This window comes from Rhinatrema bivittatum, chromosome 7, assembly GCF_901001135.1.
Source record: "Rhinatrema bivittatum chromosome 7, aRhiBiv1.1, whole genome shotgun sequence".
NCBI lineage: Eukaryota > Metazoa > Chordata > Amphibia > Gymnophiona > Rhinatrematidae > Rhinatrema > Rhinatrema bivittatum.
This window is the reverse complement of record NC_042621.1, coordinates 139,420,513-139,442,230: the sequence shown is the minus strand read 5'-3', so window position 1 is coordinate 139,442,230 and position 21,718 is coordinate 139,420,513. Positions and strand designations below refer to the sequence as shown.

Genomic DNA, 21,718 nt, shown 5'->3' with positions numbered 1-21,718 from the left:
GATAAGTTTTATGCAGTGTTCTTGTAGATTAGCAGATATAGAGTACTTACGAGCAAGGAGGAACAAATCCTCCCAGTCTTCTAAACTAAGAGTAAGATTTAACTCTTTTCCCAGGCAAGCATGCATTCCAGCTTAGTAGTTTACGGACTTTGAAACAACTTATACGGTTTGGAGATCGCTTTTTTAGTATCACGAGTTGATATTCAGTCTGTTTCAAAAAGGGATTTACCTATACACAGGCGAGATAAGGATAATTTCACCCTAAGGAAATGTGCTAGTTGAGCATACTCCAAAAAGGGTAGAGAGGGCATCTGAAATTGTTCTACAAGTGAAGAATAAGGTATTATCTTCCCCTGTTGTACTGAAGTACCCCATGGTCGATAGACCCAGGGTCTTACACACTGGGAAAGCACGCTTGGGTAGACCTGCTGAAAAACAAGTATTGTGGAATAGGGAGGAGAGGTAGTGCTAAGGGGTATTTCCCACCAACACAGTTTTCCACTCCACCCTCAGGGTAGTGTGGAGTGGGAGAGGCAGGTCCGGAGTGACTCTCCAGGAGTTTCTGGATTGCCAGGGAAGGGCGGTGAGAGGAATATCTCCTATAAGCTGTTCAATGAGTTGCCATGGAGTAGGGTGGAGATGCTGGTTATGTATGCTTAAGATAGCCTTCAACTAAGCAGCGGCATAGTACCAACTCAAGTTGGGCATTCCCAGCCCCCCACACTCCTTAGAGCGATAGAGAACAGTCCGGGCCACCCTCAGAGGTCGCCTTTTCCAGATGAAGTCAAAAATTTTCTTCTGGGCTTTCTTCAAAATACCAGAAGAAAGGTAGATTGGGAGAGTAATAAACAAATACAACAATCGAGGGAGAACATTCATTTTGATTATGGCTATTCTGCCTAGCCAAGAATGATTGTCTCCATACCATCTCTGCAGGTCTCCATCTATGGTCTTAAACAAGGGGGCATAATTTAGCTGATATAAGTTATCAACACTTGCACTTAAGTAGACACCAAAATATTTCAGGGGTTTAGTTGTCCAGCAGAATGGAAGCCTACACTTTATCTGCTGTGCCACTGAGTCTGGTACATTAAGATTGAGAGTCTCAGATTTCTCTAAGTTAACCTTAAACCCCGAGAAAACACTGAAGGACTGAATGGCCTCCATCACTGCAGGCAATGAGGTCTGGGGTCAGGTAAGGGTAAAGAGAATGTCATCAGCAAATAAGGTAATTTTGTATTGGTGTGCTCCCAGCTGCACCCCGTTAATATTAACAGCCCCCCGAATGGTGGTAGTAAAAGGCTCTAAGAAAAGAGCGAAAAGCAGGGGGGAAGGGGGCATCCTTGTCTCGTTCCACGAGCAATGTTGAAGCTTGCTCCATAACCTCCATTGACTTTCACCTGCACAGTGGGAAGATGATAGAGCTGACGCAGCCAGGTGAGAAATTGCTCCCCCAAACCCTATCTTAGCTAGCGTACGAAACAAAAATGGCCAGTGAACCATATCGAACGCTTTTTCCGTGTTCACTGCCAATAGAACACTTGGGATAGATTCTTTCTAGACCCAAATGAGATCAATAGTCCTGCGCACATTATCTGAAGCAGATCTGCCTGGGATGAACCCCGCACCAGCTCCGGTAAGATGTGGTTGAGATGTTCCACAAGTATGCGGGCTAGTAGTTTAAGATCCAAATTGATTAAAGATATAGGGCGGTAGGACGCACACAAGGTGGGATCTTTTCCAGGTTTAGCGAAGACAGATATGCCTGCAGTGTTAGAGTGAGGACCTAGGACTCCCCCAGTTCTCAAGTAATTAAAGGCTTCCATTAACGTAGGGACCAGGGCAGGTGCAAGTTTCTTACAGTATTTGCCAGAGAGGCTGTCGAGGCCAGGTGCCTTGCCCGGTTTAAGGGCTTTTATTGCTTGGTGGACCTCTGTTGTGGTGATAGGGTCATCTAAAAATGTGAGTTGGGAATCTGTAATGATAGGAATCTGTGTAGAATCTAAGTACCTATCAATATCCTGCTGAGATATATCAGTGCGTGCACTACATAAATCAGCATAAAATTTGGTGAAGCACTGACTAATATCCGTGGTCTGTGTAACCATTACTCCCTGATTGTTTTTTATCTTAGCTATGCTATTTCGAAGTTGCATTTGTTTGAGGCGTCTGGCTAGGAGACGACTGGCTTTGTTGCCTCCTTCGAAATATATTTATCTGGTGATGTTAAGTGCGTGTGCAATGTGATCATTATCTATAGTCTGAAGGGATCTGCGGGCAGTGTTTAATTGCTGAAGAAGTTGGTCCGTCGGGTATAACATATGCTGGCGAGATAAGGTGTGAATTTCTTGTGATAATTTTGCCCGTTTTTCCGCTTTTAATTTCTTACAGTAAGCTGCATGGGATATAAGCTCACCCATCACGATAGCTTTAGAACATTCCCAAACGATAGTCGAGGATGACTCCTGTAAATTCTGGTTTTGGAAGAAGTCTTGTAAAGTATGTTCTACCCGTTTTACATACAGATCATCATCTAACAAGCTTTTGTTTAGGCGCCAGTATTGCGTTCCCCGGGACATATCAGCTATGGAGAGATCCATCCAGATGGGGGCGTGATCAGACCACATAATCGCTTCTAACAACACATTTAACATGGTTCTGCAGACCCTTGTCGATAAGGAAATAATCAATACGAGTATGTAGAATGAGCATGTGAATAAAAGGTATATTGGCATGAAGTAGGGAAGCGTTAGCGCCATATGTCTGTGAGGCTCCAGTTATCCATTAGATGGATTAGTGCTCGTCTAGCCTCAGTCGTAGTGGAGAACCCTATATGAGAGTTATCGAGTGGGGGTTTCAAGGTTATGTTGAAGTCGCCACCTAAGAGTATATGGTGCCCTGCTATGGTAGATAAGAGAGTCTCCAATTGTAAAAAAGACACCTGCGATCGATTTTCAAAGGTCTTCCAATTTCTCCATGATCGCATGATTTTCTTGCTGGAGGGTCTGTTGTTGAGAAGCGCTGGCCGCCATGTTACCGCGTGTCCCTCCACACGGGACTCCAGCTCATCCACCCTATGTCCTAGGGCCGCAAGATCATCTCTGATTTCGCTCATAGAGGCAAGGAGCTCCGTTTTATGCTGGCGTAAGTCACTATAGAGCTCCATGAACCAGCCCCGGATTTCATCGCGGCTAGGGAAATCACTGCTACTAAGCTCCGGGTCGACATCAGCGGTCCCCTCTCGAGTACCTGCGTCATCGCGGGACCCAGAGGCCTGCATTGATTCTTCTGGCGGGACTTCTGGCAGAATTTTTCTGAAAGCCAAAGTGCTTCAGATCCGCATTTTTTTGCTTGGTAGTCATTAGAAACAGTTCGTGTATATCTGTGGCAGCACAGAAAAGCAGGTCGCAATATTTTCGCAGATGAAATTAGGGGGTTGGGGGCCCGATAGCAGGAGCACAGCGCTCACACGTCTACTCTCATCGCTCGCGCAACAGCGCCCCCCATTTGTTTTTTTTTCTGCCATCATTACTATGTTACTATGAGATAGGGGGCAGTGACCTGTGGTGGATTGGGAACTGGTTAAAGATAGAAAACAGAGGGGGGATAAATGGTACATTTTTCTCAGTGGAAAAAGACTAATAGTGGTGTGCCTCAGGGATCAGCTCTGGACAACTGCTGTTTAACATTTCTAAACAACCTAAAAATGGGAACAAATGAGGTGATCAAATTTGCCAAATGACAAAATCATTCAAAAGGTGTTAAATCACAAGAGGATTGTGAGAAATAGCAAGAGGACCTTACTAAACTGAGAGAATGGGCATGTAAATGGAAAATGAAATTTAATGTTAACAAGTGAAACGTGATGCATTTAGGAAAGAGTAACCCAAATTATAGCTATACAATGCAAGGTTGCACATTAAGAGTCACCATTCAGGAAAAGGATCTAAGCATCATTGAAATCTTCTGCTCAGTGTGCAGCAGCAGCCAAGAAAGCAAACAGAACGCTAGGAATTATTAGGCAAGGAATGGAAAATAAAACAGAATATAATGCCTCTATCACTCCAAGGTGTGACATCTTGAGTATATTATGCAGTTCTGGTCACCACATTAAAAAAAACAAAATTAGAAATGGTTCGGAGAAGGGCAACCAAAATTATAAAGATGGAATGATATGCCTATGAGGAAAGGATACAGAGCTTAGGATCTTCAGCTTTGAGAAGAGACAGACGAGGGGAAATATGATAGAGGTAAATAAAACAATGAGTGGAGTGGAATGAGTAAATGTGAATCTGTTTACTCTTTCAAAAAGTACAAAGACTAAGGGAGACAAAATGAAGTTAAGTTGTACATTTAAAACAAACAAGAGAAAATATATTTTGTATTCAATGCATAATTAAGCTCTGGCATTCATTGCCAGAGGATGTGATGAAAGCTATTAGTGTAGCTGCATTTAAAAAAAGGTTTGGACATGTTACTGGAGGAAAAGTCCATAAACCATTAAGGTTGAGTTGCAGAAATCTACTGTTTAGCCCTGGGATAAGCAGCAAGGAATCTATCTACCCTATGGGATCATGCCAGGTACTTGATACCTGGATTGGCCACTGTTGGAAACAGTATACTGGGCTTGATGGACCTTTGGTCTGACCCAGTATGGCAAGTCTTATGTTCTTAAGAGCTAAAGAAAAATTTAATTTGTGCACCTGTGAGCGAACCCTGCAATTCAACATCTAAAAGGTGAGACCCGGGTGTTACAAAAGCATAAGAGATTTGTTACACATATGCCCTGTCTCAGCAAATTATATCAATATTGCTTTGGCAGAAAGTGTTTGATCACTCACTGTGGATCTTTAGGTGATACTCAGCAAGCCTCCAAAATGTCACATTTTATTAAGCTAAAAATGGAAGATTTAGAGACTAATAATAATCCTCTTACCTGCTGCAGAAATGAACAAATCTAAAACGTTTCTGTTTAGATTTATTTATTTACATTCTTTTATTATACCAATACTCAAGACGAGGTCTTATCGTACCGGTTTACAATAGAACAGGGGGAAACCAATTAACTATATAGAAGGTAAAGTTACATTAAACAGGGAGAGAAAACATGGGAGCTGGAGGACAGGAAAGATTTTTAAACGATAACAACTGGAGAGTGATAAAATAGTCAATGAAAAACAATGAAAAACAATAGAGTAGCGAGACAAACAGCTAGATTGATCTCGGCTGTAGATTTATCTTAGGCGATTATTAACATATCTTTTGGACGGAGGAAACATGGGGAGGTAAGCAGGGGGAGGTGGTGGCAGGGCAGGGACTAAGACAGGGAGGGGGGGAGGAATTAGGGAGGAGATCAGAGGGTGAGAGTCAATGTTGGTTGATAAAGGTTCCTTCAATGGTAAGCTTGTGTGAACAGCCAGGTTTTCAATTTCTTTCTGAAGGAGAGATGGCATTGTTCCTGGCGTATATCTGGGGGAAGCGAATTCCAATGGAGCGGACCCGCAGTCAAAAGTGCTCGCTTATGAATGGAGTTGTGGACCGAGGATTTGTTAGGGGGAGCCTTGAGAGAACCTTTGTAGGCGGATCTGATCGGCCTTGTGGAAGTATGTAGTTCGAGAGGGATGGAGAGTTGGAGTGTGGATTGCTGGTATACGGATTTGTGGATGATGGTGAGAGCCTTGAATAGTATTCTATATTGGATGGGTAGCCAATGTAGGATTTTTAGAATTGGTGTGATGTGGTCCTTACGACGTGTGTTTGTAAGGATCCTGGCCGCTGCATTTTGCAGCATCTGTAGAGGTTTAGTAGAAGAGGCGGGAAGACCGAGTAGTAGTGCGTTGCAATAGTCGATCTTTGAAAACAGTATGGCTTGCAGCATTGAACGGAAATCCTGGAAGTGTAAGAGCGGTCTTAGCTTCTTCAGTGCTCTAGATAGTACTAGAGCACTGCTATAACCAGGGCACAATTTGTAGGCAAAAAAATGAAGTGGCATTGTGGAGCAGAGGGCTGGGGGAGAGGGAGATGGAGTGGAAGGGAGTGGGGCCAGGGCTGGGTACAAGTTCTTTTCTACACACATTCACTCTCTTGCACATATATGTGAAACAAACCAGATGCACCAGAAGCCGTAGGGCTAACAGGCATTCACCTCATCTCTATTCACCCCTTCTTAGTTTCTTTCATGGCCTTTCAATTGTGGCAGGAAACTGCAGAAAAATCAAGACATGTGGCTGCTCTTGCTTCAAGGTAAGTAGCGCCACTACTCTGCAGGGCCAGAAATAATCCTGCCACCACCAGCTCTGTTCCATTTCTTGGAGGATCCAGAACTGATTTACCACTGGAAAAAAAAGATGGCAGAACACCATTCTTGGGTAGCAAACAAAAGGGGGTGAATTAGCACAAGTTTGAAACTTGTGAGCTGTGGTGCTTATCAAGGCCAGGGTTGAAGCCTTGAAGACTGGCATTGTTCATAAGTTTCAAATTTGTGTTAATTCAGCTCCTTTTGTATCTTTTTTTTTTGCTCTGTAGCAACTTTAGTATCATCCCTTCTTTTTTTTCTTGTAGAGAATAGGGGGCTGGCTTAGGGACTGACTTCTCTGCTTTCTGTTCCAGGCTCACCTCTCTTCTCTGTAGCTAATGAAAGGGAGGGGATGGAACAGAATACCCCTGCTGCTCTGCCTTTTAAGTCTGACAAGAAGTGACGGAACTGCGTTCTAGACCATTCCTCCACAAATTAAGCCCTGGTGTTAAGTGAAGCTGTTTTTCATTAGGAGCTCTTAGATCAGAATTTAAGATTGGAAAACATTTCCTAGTTAACCTGAAACAACTTTTGAAATAAAGCTAGGAATAGGTCCTAGTACCTTATTTTGAAAACGCTGAAGAAATGGAGGTGAAACAATCATACTCACCCTTCTTGCTGAACATATGTCCTGTGACAGTGATGTGATCCTTTTGCCCAAGTGTCTTCATTTCACTGGGACTTCAGAGTCCAAATGTTTATCTCTTGTGGAGACATGTCATGGAAGTGAGATGAACTGTTGATGCCATATGACCCAACAACTTCAGCATGTCCCAGGCTGACATCTGACTCAGGAAAAACTGCCTCCATAGGAGACATGAACTCTGTAATCCTGCTGGTGGGAAGACAGGCTTTTGCAGAGTCATGTTCAGCAGAACCCCCATGAACTACAATTGAAATAATTGATTTAAATGCGACTCTGGGCAATTTATAACTAGCAACTCCAGCAACCGAAAAGTGAAACGCTTGTATTTGTTTGCTCTGCCCAAGATGTGCTCTTGACCAGTCAATCATGAAACCAGGGAAAAATATGAACAACTGGTCTCTATACAAATGCTGCAACCACCACTAAGCCAAATAATAGATGGCACTGGAGATGGTGCTGCCATACAATAAAATCTGATACACATCCCAGTTACGGGAAAGTAGCTCTATATGGACATGTGCATCCTTGAGATCCAGAGAGCATAACCAGTCTCTTGTTTAGGAGAGGAATCATGGTGCTAGGAAAAGCTCCTTAAACTTCTTTAGAAGATGATTGTTCACAGCTCTTACGTCTAAGAGCAGGATAGAATCATCAGGCTTTGTTGGGTACCAATAAATGCTTTGAGTACAATTCCAGCCTCTCCCTTGCAATAGTACAGATTCATAGAAACATAGAAATGACGGCAGAAGAAGACCAAACGGTCCATCCAGTCTGCCCACTCTGGCCTATAAAGGAGAGTTCCACAATTAACATTTCCTGACTGGAAGGGAAAACAAGTCATTTGGAGGGCAATTCCGCAAAATTTCCAACAAATGCACTCTACAGCCCTTTATAATCTGAAGAACCAATCTGAGGTTATCAGGGAATTAGAGGTTCACATAAAATATCAGGCTTCCCGCTAAACTGAGTTCTTCCCGCATAGTAACTGAAATGCTGGATATGCATTCTGGATTCAGCAAAACCTTGGACCTGGTTTGGATTGTAAGTGTTATGGTGAAATTTAAATGTACTTGTTAATTTCCCTTCTTCAGTTTTGCCAGACCAGTGGGTGTGTCCTCCCTGCCAGCAATGGAAGCAGAGAAAGACTTAAAGCTAACTTTCACTCCCCTTGCAGGGATCTGATCTTGCTTTCAGTTCTTTGGTATCTTACATCAAAGCTAAGGCAATTGAAGACCTTCGTTTGTTTTCCTTTTCAAACCATCAACATAACCAAAACTTGATGCAGCCAAGAAACTTCACTTCAGGAATTGGATAATCCCTACACAAAGATCATAATTACACTAACTACCTTCACACTTACTGTTAGTTTTCTGAACGTGACAGAGTCCCTGATCACTGTGGCTTGCCTGGTGGTTTTGGACTGATCTGGCAGGACTAAAGGAATAGAGATTAACAGGTAAGTTTACATTTCATCTTCCTTACCATCCATACCAGACCTGTCCAGGTGGAAGCCTTGACAGCTCTGAGAATTCCTGCAAAGATGTAGCCTTTCCCAGCCTTCACACCCACACTGAGGTGGCTTAGAGCAGGGATACCAGAAAGGCAAGGGCACTGACCTGTCATTATCTTCTGGAAATTATATTCTGTCTATGAGGAGTCCTGTGCCCTTGTCGAGTGGGCTTGACAGCCCTCGGGGACCTGAAAATTCTTGCTGAAGCAAGATAAAAACTCATCTTGATTCCTCCACTGGGCTTTACCACTACACATGAAAGACCTATCCAACAAGAAATTGGTCACTAAATCAGACGTACAACTGATTTGAGAATAGCCATCTCTGTCCAGGTCTCCCTCACTGATTCCAACAGAAGCAAAATACTACCCAAAGAAGAGGAACCATATAGGGGTGCAGACCCACGTTTTCCTTTAAAATTACCAAAGGCCAAGAGGAGACTGACTTCATCAACTTTAGTATCTAAATTCAAGAAAGGGATAAAAGCAAGTTTGCTTACCGTAAACTGTTTTCTCCGTAGATAGCAGGGTGAATTAGCCATTCTGTCTGGGAACGTCCTCTAGGTGGCGGAGCTCCTCAGAGTACGCAGAGCCATATGGGCGCTGTTCTATACAGGTAGCCCGCTTGTGCCTTTTTTCAAAGGGCTCTTGAAGGTGGGACCCCTCCCGTTTGTGCCTCGACACTAAAGACAGGTTGGAGAAGACCCTGGATGAATGGAAGGATCCCATCCTACCGTGGACTGATGTCTGTTCCACGTCTGAGAATACGAGATCCAGATCCGGAACAGGGGCCCCATACAAGGCTGTCTGCTGGGCTATAGGCAACAAGCCCTCATCTGCCGGGGAGGCATGTGGGACCCGATAGTCTGTGGGTCTCCCCTGCTTCAATGCGCTCTTCGCCTTTGAGGATGGATTCCTGCGTCTGTGCTTTGACTGACGCTCTTCGATGCCTTGATCCTGCGTCATATTTTCTATGTTTCGACATGTGCATTGACGTGGCATCGTGCGAGTGCGTTGATGCGCCCGAGACTTACCTGGGCCTTGGAGCTGCAGATCTTCCGGCGCTCCCTGCGTCGAAGTGGCGTGGGCACGCATCCGTGGGGCCCTTCAGTCACCTGAGGGCCCTGCTGAGGAGGCCCTTTTTGTCCTCAATCTCAGGGGTTCCCAGCTGGGCCCTGGAGAGGACTGAGTGGATCCTCACGATAGCTCTTAACACCAGATGCTGATGCTGCCTCCTTCAGCTTCTCTATCTTCACTATCAGCTGCCTACGTGCTCTAGGGGACATGCGGCCGCAGTCCCTGCAGCTGGATGGGTTGTGGCGGGTCCAAGGCACATGGCCATCTGTTACAGACAGCACATTCCCACACTGGCAAAACTTAAAGCCAGGTGGTCTCGGCATACCCACTTTGCTGTTTTGTAGAAACGTGATGAAAAGTATGTTAAGTTGTAGCCAAAAATTGGCAACAGTAAAGGAGCTCCGCCCGCAGCGTGGAAGAACAAGACTGAGGCAAGCTGGGAGCCACGTGGGAGAGGAGACAGAGCAGAGCTCTGTGTGCTTTTAGGAGTTCCGCCACCTAGAGGACCGGAGGACGTTCCCTGGCAGCATGGCTAATTCACCCTGCTTACCTGCTGGAAAAACAGAGAATTTCTAAGGGAGTGCTAACGATTATAAAGCTGAATAGTTGGTGTGGATAGGCAGACTAGATAGACCACATGGTCTGTCACGTTTCTGTGTTTCTAACAAGACTCAGATGGTAAACTATGAAGCCTGAGAGAAAAGTGGGCCATATTCTTCAGAATTAATGTAGAGATTACTTACCTGATAATCTCGTTTTCCTTAGTGTATGCAGATGGACTCAAAACAAGTGGGTATAGTGTGCTCGTGCTAGCAGTTGGAGACAGATCTGACGTCAGCACGGGTACATATACCCCCGCAGGAAGTGCAGCAATTCAGTAATCTTCCTTGCAAAAGCTGTATGGATATATGTGTAGCTGACCGATCGATTAAATGAACAGGATTACCCTGACCGATTGATAGTAGCTGGAGACCGCCAGTGTTCTCAACCAGAAGGCGTCGACACCCGGCAGGGTGGATGGCCTATTATAAGAAACATGGCTTACCGTGAGTCGGTGAATCCCCATGTATGCCGGCAGCCGGGCGGGATGCTGAGTCCATCTGCATACACTAAGGAAAACGAGATTATCAGGTAAGTAATCTCTACATTTCCTAGCGGTAGCAGATTGACTCAAAACAAGTGGGATGTACAAATCTACTCCCGGACTGGGCGGGAGGCTGCCCGAGGTCCGTTCAGGATTGCCCTCGCAAATGCTGTGTCCTCCCTGGCCTGGACGTCCAGACGGTAGAATCTGGAGAAGGTATGGAGGGAGGACCACGTTGCCGCTTTACATATCTCTGCAGGCGACAGCATCCTAGTTTCTGCCCAAGAGGCCGCTTGCGCTCTGGTAGATTGAGCCTTGACCCGTAGAGGTGGTGGTTTTCCTGCCTCTACGTAGGCTGCCTTGATAACTTCTTTGATCCAGCGGGCGATGGCTGCCCGTGAGGCCACTTCCCCTTGGCTCTTCCCGCTGTGAAGGACGAACAGGTGGTCCGTCTTTCGTACTTCTTCTGACATTTCCAGGTATCTGGACAGTAGCCTGCCGATGTCAAGATGGCGTTGTATTCGAACTTCTTCCGACTTCTTCAAACCTTCCGTGGTAGGCAAGGATATGGTTTGGTTGAGGTGGAAGTGTGAGACTACTTTGGGTAAGAAGGAAGGAACCGTGCGAAGATGGATAGCCTCTGGAGTGATTTGGAGAAACGGATCACAGCAGGACAGCGCCTGTAGCTCTGAGATGCGGCGTGCTGAGCATACGGCCAGCAGGAACACCATCTTCAAGGTCAACAAACAGAGGGACAGGCCTCAAAGGGGTCTGAAGGCAGGTCCCGCTAGGAATTCCAAAACTAGGTTGAGGTTCCACAAGGGCACTGGCCACTTCAGTGGCAGGCGAATGTGTTTGACTCCTTTCAGGAAACGTGAAATGTCTGGGTGTGTGGCAATACTGTTGCCGTCACTCCGGGGACCGTAGCAGGATAGCGCAGCCACCTGAACCTTGATGGAATTGAGGGACAGACCCTTCTGAAGTCCATCTTGCAGGAAATCCAAAATGATAGGGATTTTAGCGGCATGTGGATTGGTGCCGTGAGATTTGCACCAGGCTTCAAATACTCTCCAGATCCTTATATATGTTAGTGATGTGGAGAACTTGCGTGCTCGGAGGAGTGTATCTATTACCGGCCCCGAGTATCCTCTTTTCTTCAGTCTAGCCCTTTCAATGGCCAGACCGTAAGAGAGAAATGAGCTGGATCCTCGTGGAGGATGGGACCTGCAGTAGCAAGTCCCTGTGTGGAGGCAGTGGCAGTGGATTCCCTGCCAGCAGTCTTCTCATGTCTGCGTACCAGGGTCTTCTTGGCCAGTCCAGGGCCACTAGGAGAACTAGTCCTCTGTGCCGCTGAATCTTGTGTATAATGGCGCCCAGCAGGGGCCATGGAGGAAAAGCATATAGCAGGATCCCCTGAGGCCATGGCTGTACCAGGGCATCGATCCCCTGGGATAGAGGATCCCGCCTGCAGCTGAAATAACTGGGTACTTGAGCGTTGGACCTGTCCGCTAGTAGGTCCATGCCCGGCGTCCCCCACTGATCCACAATCATCTGGAAAGCTGTGGGCGACAGCTGCCATTCCCTCGGGTTTAGGCTTTCTCTGCTGAGGAAGTCTGCTGTGGTGTTGTCATTCCCGGCGATGTGGATGGCGGAGATGTCCTGGAGATTTGCTTCCGCCCAAGTCATCAGGGGGGCTATTTCTAGGGATATCTGTCTGCTTCTGGTTCCGCCCTGACGGCTGATGTATGCCACTGTGGTGGCGTTGTCAGACATCACTCTGACCGCTCTGTTTCGAAGTCTGTGGGCAAATCGCAGACATGCTAGCCTGACTGCTCGTGCCTCTAGTCGGTTTATGTTCCACCCCGACTCTACTCTGTTCCACCGCCCTTGGGCGGTGAGTTCTTCGCAGTGTGCTCTCCATCCGTTCAGGCTGGTATTTGTCGTGAGCAGGGTCCAGGTTGGGGAGGACATTCTTGACCCCCGGCTCATGTGGCCGGGCTGCAACCACCACCGTAGCTGATTCCGCAATCTGGCTGGTAGAGGTAGGTGTACGGAGTAGTTCTGTGATCGTGGGCTCCACAGAGATAGGAGGGCGCGCTGTAATGGTCTCATATGAGCCCGCGCCCATGGTATTACCTCCAGAGTGGATGCCATAAGGCCGAGGACCTGTAGGTAATCCCAAGCTGTGGGCCGGGTGGCACTCAGCAGGGCCAGCAGACGATTCCAGCGCTTTGATCTCCTCTTGGAGGTCAGCCTGACCTTGTCTTACTGGGTGTCGAATCGGACTCCTAGGTATTCCAGCGACTGAGAAGGCTGTAGGGAACTCTTGTTCAAGTTTACTACCCATCCTAGGCTTTCCAGAAGAGCTATAACTCTGTTGGTTGCCTGGTGGCTCTCCTCCTGTGACTTTGCCCTGATCAGCCAATCGTCCAGGTAGGGATGGACGAGGATTCCTTCCTTCCTGAGTGACGTCGCCACTACTACTATGACCTTGGTAAAGGTCCGCGGCGCTGTGGCTAACCCGAAGGGTAAAGCTTGGAACTGGAAGTGTCGGTTCAGGACTTTGAAGCGTAAATAGCGCTGGTGATCCCGATGGATTAGGATATGCAATTCGGCTTCCGACAAATCTAGGGATGTGAGAAACTCCCCTGGCTGTACTGAATTTTTGACAGACCGCAGAGTTTCCTTGCGAAAGCTGGGGACCCGTAGGTGCCGGTTGACTGACTTGAGGTCCAGGACGGGCCTGAAAGTGCCCTCCTTCTTGGGCACTATGAAATAAATGGAATAATGCCCAGAATTTATCTCCCCTGCAGGCACTGGGATTATGGCTTTTAGGGACAGGAGCCTCCGCAAGGTAACTTCTAGTGCCGTCCTCTTGAGGGGGTGAACAAGAAGATTCCACAAACTTGTCCGGCGGGAGCTGAAGAAAGTCCAGGTAATACCCTTCTCGGATGATGGCGAGGGCCCACTGGTCCAAGGTAATCGCGACCCACCTGTGGTAGAAGAGGGTTAGCCTGCCCCCTGTGGCTGCTACCCCCGGATGGGTCGGCTGATTGTCATTGTGGGGTACGGCCCGGACCCGAACCGGTTCCCCTCTTGTTGTGCTTAGACCGAAAGGACTGACTCCTGGCCTGCGAACGAGGTGCTTGGTAGCGAGTCCTGTAAGGGTTGAAGCGCTGAGAGTTTCTACCTCTGAATGGTCTAGGAAAAGGGCGCCGGCTCCTCCTTGACCTGTCTTCTGGTAGACGGGGTAATGGAGAGGGGCCCCATTTATTGGCCAGTTTCTCGAGGTTGCTGCCGAACAGGAGGGATCCCTTAAAGGGCATTCTCGTGAGGCGTGTCTTGGAGGAGGAGTCGGCCGTACGTAGCCAGAGCTGTCTCCTGGCTGCCACTAAGGATGACACTCCCTTGGCTGCCGTACGGACTAGGTCGGAGGCTGCGTCAGTGAGGAACGAGAGAGCTGATTCTCTCTCTTCTCCCGGAGTGTTGTTCCTAACCTGTGATAAACAGGAACGCGTCATCACGGTGCAGCAGGTCGCAATTCGTAGGGACATGGCTGCCACCTCAAAGGCTTGTTTCAGAATGGCGTCCATGCGCCGGTCATGTGTATCCTTGAGGGCCCTCTCCCCTTCCACCGGAATGGTGGTGCGCTTCACAATTGCGCTAACTATGGCGTCTACCTGGGGGCACACCAGCATCTCCTTGGTTGCTGGGTCTAAGGGGTACATGCCAGCCAAGGCCCGACCCCCTTTGAATGAGGCCTCCGGCGCATTCCATTCCAGATCGATGAGCTGCTGTGCTGCTCGTAGGAGGGGAAAATGGTGAGTCATTTGGCACAGGCCCTCTAACAGGGGATTCATTCTAGGTTCCCCTGGGGTGTCACGGCCCGGGAGAGCCAGTTCCGACAGGCATTGTGAGATCAGGCCTGGGAGATCCTCTTTCAGAAAGAAACGCTTCATGGTCCGATATGGTTCCATCCCCGAGGGAAGTTCTCCCTCCTCGGGGGGGCTCGTCATCTTCCTCAGAGCAATCTGAATCCCCATAAGTGGGGCTTCCGGGTGGCGAGTGGCCGTGCCTAGGCCTTGAGGGTCCAGGGGCCGGGTCATTCGGTACGTATGGACCCGTTCGGGGAGCAGACTGCATTGTGACAAAAGCATGAATCCCCTTGAATAATTCCACCCAGGAGAGCGAAGCAGGATCTGACCTTAGGGGCACTAGGTCTCTCGGGTTCCCTGGCTGCTCACCGCTGCCTGCTAGGTCCAGGGTGTTCCCTGAGGAACTGGCAAGTACGCTGGGCTGCGACTGGTCCTGGCCTGGAACTCCCAGGGCCTCTTCACATTGGCTACATAGGGAGTCTGCTTCCTCGCTCTGAGTGGCTCTGAGGTTTCATGCAGAGCAGAGGCTTATGCCTGATTCTGGAGGTGCTGGCTCCACTGACGCATGAGCTCTCTTACGCTCCATCTCGTCTGTGAACTCAGCTGGAGCCTGCGCTTTGTAATATGCGCGAAGGATGTGCACCTACCAATCTGCCCCTATGCACGGGCGCCTAGCAACGGGCGCCTATTGCACGGTAACAAACCAGGGCAGAAGGCGAGCAGGCAGGCAACATGGCGACCCCCTCGGTGGGTTGCCACGTAGGCAGACTCTGCTAATCCTCGCTTCCTCGGAGACCAACAAGTAAAGATGTACGCCTTACCTTGTCTTCGGCGCTTCCCGGCTGCGACCTGGGCGGTCTCCAGCTGCGGGGGGAGAGGGTGATTACTGTCACTGCCGCGCTCGAGGAAGTGCACCCGCTGCCTCTAGGCCGCACCCGAACTCGTCTTGCTTGGGGGCCAAGTCCACGCCGGGACCGAAGCTGCCTATGCCACGCCCGAGCCATTCTCACTCGGGGGCTAGGTCCCTGCCGCGAGTCGGCCACTGGACCGAGGCTCCTACCTCCGAGGGGACCATGGAAATCGCCTCGGGAAACTCAACTGGGGGAGGGACCGAATGGTATCACTGTAGGAGTGCAGGGCTCGTCTTCAGGTAGGTGTCTTATATGAATTTAGTCGTTAGAATTTGGAAAAACGCTCAGCGAGCGTGAGGTAGCTCCAAACTGCTTTGGAGATGGAAATTACTGAATTGCTGCACTTCCTGCGGGGGTATATGTACCCGTGCTGACGTCAGATCCGTCTCCAACTGCTAGCACGAGCACACTATACCCACTTGTTTTGAGTCCATCTGCTACACGCTAGGAAAGCTCAATTTCCGATTCGAGGAGGTGTTCCACAGCAGAATACTTGTGTTGACTCCACAGAAGAAAATATCCGATCTAGGACAGTAGGGAAAGTACTTCCAAGATTGTGTGGCTTGAAGCAAGCCAAAGCTGATCTCTGCAGGCTACACCTCCATCCCAATCTCCTCTAGTAGGAGGACAAGACTGAACGAATTGATGATCCCTCAAAGGGAAATATTGTCTTCTGTAAACTGACCTCACAGAGGCTCCAAACAGTCAGGTCCGCTACATGGTCCTCTTTCAAACTACTGAAGGCTGTAACACCCGACACTAAGTATCCTCACTAGGTAGCTTGGTTCTCTCAACAGCTAAGGCTGTAAAAAAAGAAAAAGATCTTCTAGGGAAGAAATCTCTGATAGGGGAAAATGGGTGAAGGACCATACCTGCTTCTACATTCAGAACTCAGTCCAGGGAATGTCCAAGCTTCTGACAGGAAAACAGATGAATAGATGCTGGTCACTGTTTGACAAAGATATCCAAACCCCTGGGTTCCTGTTTTCCTTTTTCTATCAAAGAACTGGCTGTTCTTGGAGCTTTGCCAAGATGATGTGAAATCCACTCACAAAACATAGGTCATGAAATTGGATCAGTTTGTCACTATTCTCTGCTGCCAAAATGGCCTCCATGGCTATAAAAATAGCATAATTGCAACAGATCAGTAGCTAAGCAAAGGGGCTCTGTCTAGAATGATCACTGGTAGCATCAACAGCAAAGCCAGTTCAAAAATAAGAATGGCAGTAGTTGAAGTTGGAACCACATCCATGATCACAGAACGGGATTTAACAGCGATCAGAAATCAAAGTTGTGCTAAAATAGAGCAAAAAAACAGCTATATCCTGACTGGTAGCTACCACAGGCTTTTCAAAGGCATATGTTGGCTGAGAGAGCACAACCTGGGACTTTGGTAGTCTGAACACACAGGGCAAACAGAAAAAAAGCTTTCAGCAGGAATGTTAAGAATAGAATAGATGTCTATTGTTACAAAACCAAGAGCAGACCAGGAAAAGAAATAGTTTACAGGACTAAGTCATTAGAAGGATGTCAGATTGAGACATTGATATTGCTGTTAGTGCCAGCCTAAATTGGCAAGAGAAACTGATGTCCAGACTGGTAAAGCTAAATGACAACAGTTCTGTGGCTTCTATTTCAACAATCTTAGTTATGGACCTTTGGGTAGATTTTCAAAAGCATTGAAACTGGGTTTTTCATGTAAGTAAGCTTTTGAAAATTGTTACAATATATGCCACTGAATTGTCCCTGGCTACCAGTCAAATGGAGAGCGCATTTCAAATTGTTTGTAATAAACTATTGTATGGAGGCACAAAGTGTATTTTAGCAATCTTATTCCTTATGCTTCCAAAAAAAAGCATTGCATTCTGCAGGGAAAGGCTTAACAGTGCCTCCTCTGCGATTAGTGTCGACTCATGAACGTATGTTTTCATAGGCTAACCATGAACTATGGAATGGTTTGCCTGTAGATATACGAGAAGAAAGATATTAAAGTTTTTAGGAAAAACTAAAGGTTATGTTTTTAGCAAAGCATTTTAAACTGCATTAATGAATTATTTGTTTAAATATGTAAATAATGTATGTTTTAAATTGTGGATATTTTAACTAATCCATTCAACAAAAATTTTGGAGATGCAGAAAATAAGTCTTGCATAAATAAAAATAAACTGTCAATAGGTTTTACTTGGATTAACGTGAATAAATAGTTTTTGAAAATTGCAACGATAGTATGTTATATTGACATATATAACTCCTTTGACAATTCACCTGCTTGATTTTCTGCAGCAACCTAAGACTGACAAGAATCACAATTTTGTGACAATATAAGTTTTATGGCAGTTTTACACCATATTTGTATACAACCTGTATCTAATATGCTCCATAAAAACATTTTACTGAAAATGTTCCTTAAAAATACGTTTTTCAATGCATCTGATTTTGTTTTCCTTTATGTCTTCTTAGTCCCCCCTCACTGCAGCCAGTCTCACTGATCTGCCTGCAGTCTACCCTTTCCATTCTTTCTTCCTATAGCCTCCCTTCCTCCCTCTCTTGTTTGCTTCATCCCTCCCTATCCTCTGGCTCTGCCATTTCTTACCAGTTTTTCCCTCACATTTAGTCTCCACTTCCTTCTAATATTTGTTTTTCCATTTCTGCTTTTTGGTACTAAAGTGGATTATGTTCAGTATGCTCTCTTTCCAGTATTTCCTCTTCTCCAGTCTTATTTTTCCTAACATGCTTCCATCCTCACCTTAACCTTTTTTTCTCTTAATTCCAAGATACTATAAACTATAAAGCCCTGTTCATAGCTTTTGCAAAAACTAAACCATCTAACCAAAACATTCCCTTTGTCTGCTAAAATATATAGAGAAACAGAAGCATCTAAAGTAGCAGCTCACCGTATGTAGAATGGGTTTATTCTTGGCTAATGTGATCATCCCCAGCCAGTGACCCAGGTTTTTCAAAAGGGAGCGATCAGAGAAGTTGGCAGCTGCTTTGTCAGATGTCAAAAGCACCTAAATGGATGAGAAAAACAGAAAACAATAGAGACTGATCAAGGATGGCAACTGATAAATTCCAGACTGACACTGGTGCCAAGTCAATTATGGAACTAATTAGCATTTTCTTCATCTTTGCTTTTTTTTTTTGTTTCATAACACACACACTAACATACATCTAACAAGTGACAGATTTAAAAAAAAAATCATTGAAAGTACTTTTTCACTCAGCACACAATCAAGCTGTGTAATCTGTTGCTGGAAGATGTGATCATGTCTACTAGAATAGTGTTTAAAAGAAGTTTCGACAAGCTCCTGGAGGAAAAGTCCATAAAAACATTAGCCAGATCAATTACAGAAAGATATTAATATAATTCTCCTTTTGGATCTGCCAGATACTTGGGATCTGGACTGGCCACTGTCAGACAGGATGCTGGGCTTACCAAACCTTGGTCTGATCAAGCATGGCATTTATGCTGTTATGTACGTTTCTTACACACATCTGGCAACTTTACAGTAATCACTTACATTTTCCATTTTTCATCCCTCTTTCTTAGCTAGAGCATAGTAACAGCAACAGAACACTCCCCTGAATCCCTCCATCCCCTTCCACATGGTAATATTTCACAATCAGCTAAACCTCTCTATCCACAAACCCATGGACATTCCAAACCATTTATGTTTACATTTATTTAAACTAATTCTCCTCCACTACTTTATGATTTATACAGCATTATTAGACATATGCAGCGCTGTACAAATACATATGAGACAAACCCTGCTCCATCAAGCTTGCAAACTAGTTAACTTCACTGGTAATTGATCACTTTATACATTGCTCTGGGAGAGCACACCTGAATATAAATCTTCCCAATTGCAAGGAAAATTTTTCCCAGGAAAATGGGATCATCTCTCTCCATGCTAGTAACACTCCCTTATGTCTACCAAACATGCTTTAACAACCAGCTTTGGCTGGTCCTTTAATATATCAGATTTTTACTACATTATTCTTTCAACCAAGTGTATTAAAAAAAATCATGTGCTCTATTCCTATCTAAATCCACTCAAATAAAAAATATATATTTGATCTTATTATAGAACACTTGACAAAGGTCTATGTCTCATTACAAAATACCTGACATGGACCTATGTTTCTACAATGTTATTTACTTCTCTATGCTGAGAAGTAAATAGTAGTGAAGGCCATCCATGATCCCTGAGGAAGGCAGAGAGTCTGCCAAAACATCAAATATATATATATATATATATATCAAATATATTTCTTTTTGAGTGGAATTTAGTTGGGAATCTAGTACATACTGAAAGTATTTTTCAATAAATTTGTTTGAAAGAGTAAAGCAAACTGATATATGATATGAAAGCATACAAGTAACATTGACGATGCATGCAGCCTGTTGTGAGGCAAGAGGCATTAAGATTATTTGCACATAAATATTTGATATCAAGTTTGTTTAGAGTAAGGAATATATCTATATTAATTTCCTGTCTAAACACTTATGCCAAGTGTATCTCTAACTTGACTAAGTATTCCTGGTTTTGAGCATGACCAAAAAAAGATATCCCAAGGTTCCCATGTTCTGTACATTTTTGGCATTGGTCTGTTTTTTCCATTTTGTCTTAACTCATCAAATGATTGTACCCTTTCCTCCTCATTCACCAGCTGCAAAATCTCTTGCATCCCCTTGCTAGTCTATATTGCAAGAGCTTTAGTATTGATTGCCTTGGGGTTTTCATTTTTATCAAAATTATACCTTAATTAGCCACAAAGTTGCCTAAGTGGATAATGGTTACAAAAAGTTACAAATACATAGTAGAGAAAAAAAAACTAGATATAGCAATAGTATTTTTGGGTTTAATGGTGAAGGACGAATAGGTAGTCCATCTTTTGTACGGATTCCGATCTTTCCAGGTAGCGGACTAGGAGTCTGCCTACGTTAAGATGGTGTAGGCGGCCTGAGTCTTCCGAGTCCTTATACTTGTCTGAAGATGGCAGCGAGATGGTTTGGTTTAGATGGAAATGAGAAACCACCTTTAGAAGGAAGGAGGGGACAGTGTGTAGCTGTATGGATCCCAGTGTGAATCTGAGGAATGGTTCCCGGCAGAATAGAGCTTGAAGTTTGGAGATGCAACGGGCTGAACATATTGACACTAGGAATGCAGTCTTTAAGGTCAGGACCCTTAGGGACAGACCGCGTGTAGGTCTGAAGGAAGCTCCCGCTAGGAAGTTGAGTACTAGATTGACATTCCATAGGGGTACCAGCCACTTTAGTGGTGGTCGGATTTTCTTGACCCATCTCTCAGGAAGCGGGAGATGTTTGGATGTGAAGATAGGCTGATGCTGTCCACTTTGGCTCTGAAACAGGCCAGCATGGCCAGTTGAACCTTGGAGATGAGACAACCCCTTCTTCAGGCCGTCCTGCAGGAATTCCAGGATCATGGGAATTTTGACTGTCCGTGGAAGGATGTCGCGGTCTTCACACTAGGCTTCGAATATTCTCCATAATCATATATAAGTTAAAGATGTGGAAAACTTGCGTGCTCGGAGCAAGGTGTCAATTACTGCCCTCGAGTATCCGCTCTTCTTCAGGTGAGTCCTATCAATGGCCAGACAGAAAGAGAGAATAGAGTTGGGTCTTCGTGGAGGATCGGTCCTTGCTGGAGCAGGTCCCTGTGTGTGGGGTAGACACAGGGGGTTCCCCGCCAGAAGTCTTCGCATGTCTGCGTACCACAGCCTTCTTGGCCAGTCTAGGGCCACTAGAAGTACTAGCCCCTGTGGTGTTCTATCTTGCAGATGATCCCGCCCAGTAGTGGCCATGGAAGAAAGGCGTACAGCAGGTCTTCCTGTGGCCAGGTTTGGACGAGGGAGTTGATCCCCTGGGATTGAGGGTCTCATCTGCAACTGAAGAAGTTGGGAACTTGGGCGTTGGACCGGGATGCCAGAAGATCCATGGCTGGGGTTCCCCAGCGGTCTATTATCAACTGGAAGGCTGTGGTCGACAGCATCCATTCCCCTGGGTCTAGACTTTCTCTGAGGTAATCCACAATGACGTTGTCTTTTCCCATGATGTGGGCGGCCGAGATCCCTTGCAGGTTTGCTTCCGCCCACATCATTAGGGGGTCTATTTCCAGGGACCTATTAGGTATGCGCGCGCGATTCAGTAAGTAAAATGTGCAGCCAAGCCGTACATTTTACTCTAAGAAATTAGCACCGACCTTTCTTCCGGCGCCAGGAAAGTGCACAGAAAAGCAGTAAAAACTGCTTTTCTGTGCACCCTCCGACTTAATATCATAGCGATATTAAGTCGGA

General features: G+C 46.0%; 1 protein-coding gene across 1 annotated transcript in view; it reads right to left on the bottom strand.

The window, feature by feature from the left end:
* CNOT1 (CCR4-NOT transcription complex subunit 1) overlaps positions 1-21,718 on the bottom strand; it is a 987,642-nt gene that overhangs the window by 381,226 nt on the left and 584,698 nt on the right. The window contains 1 exon segment of the mRNA XM_029609242.1: positions 18,292-18,408. Coding sequence (XP_029465102.1) covers positions 18,292-18,408 — 117 coding nt within the window.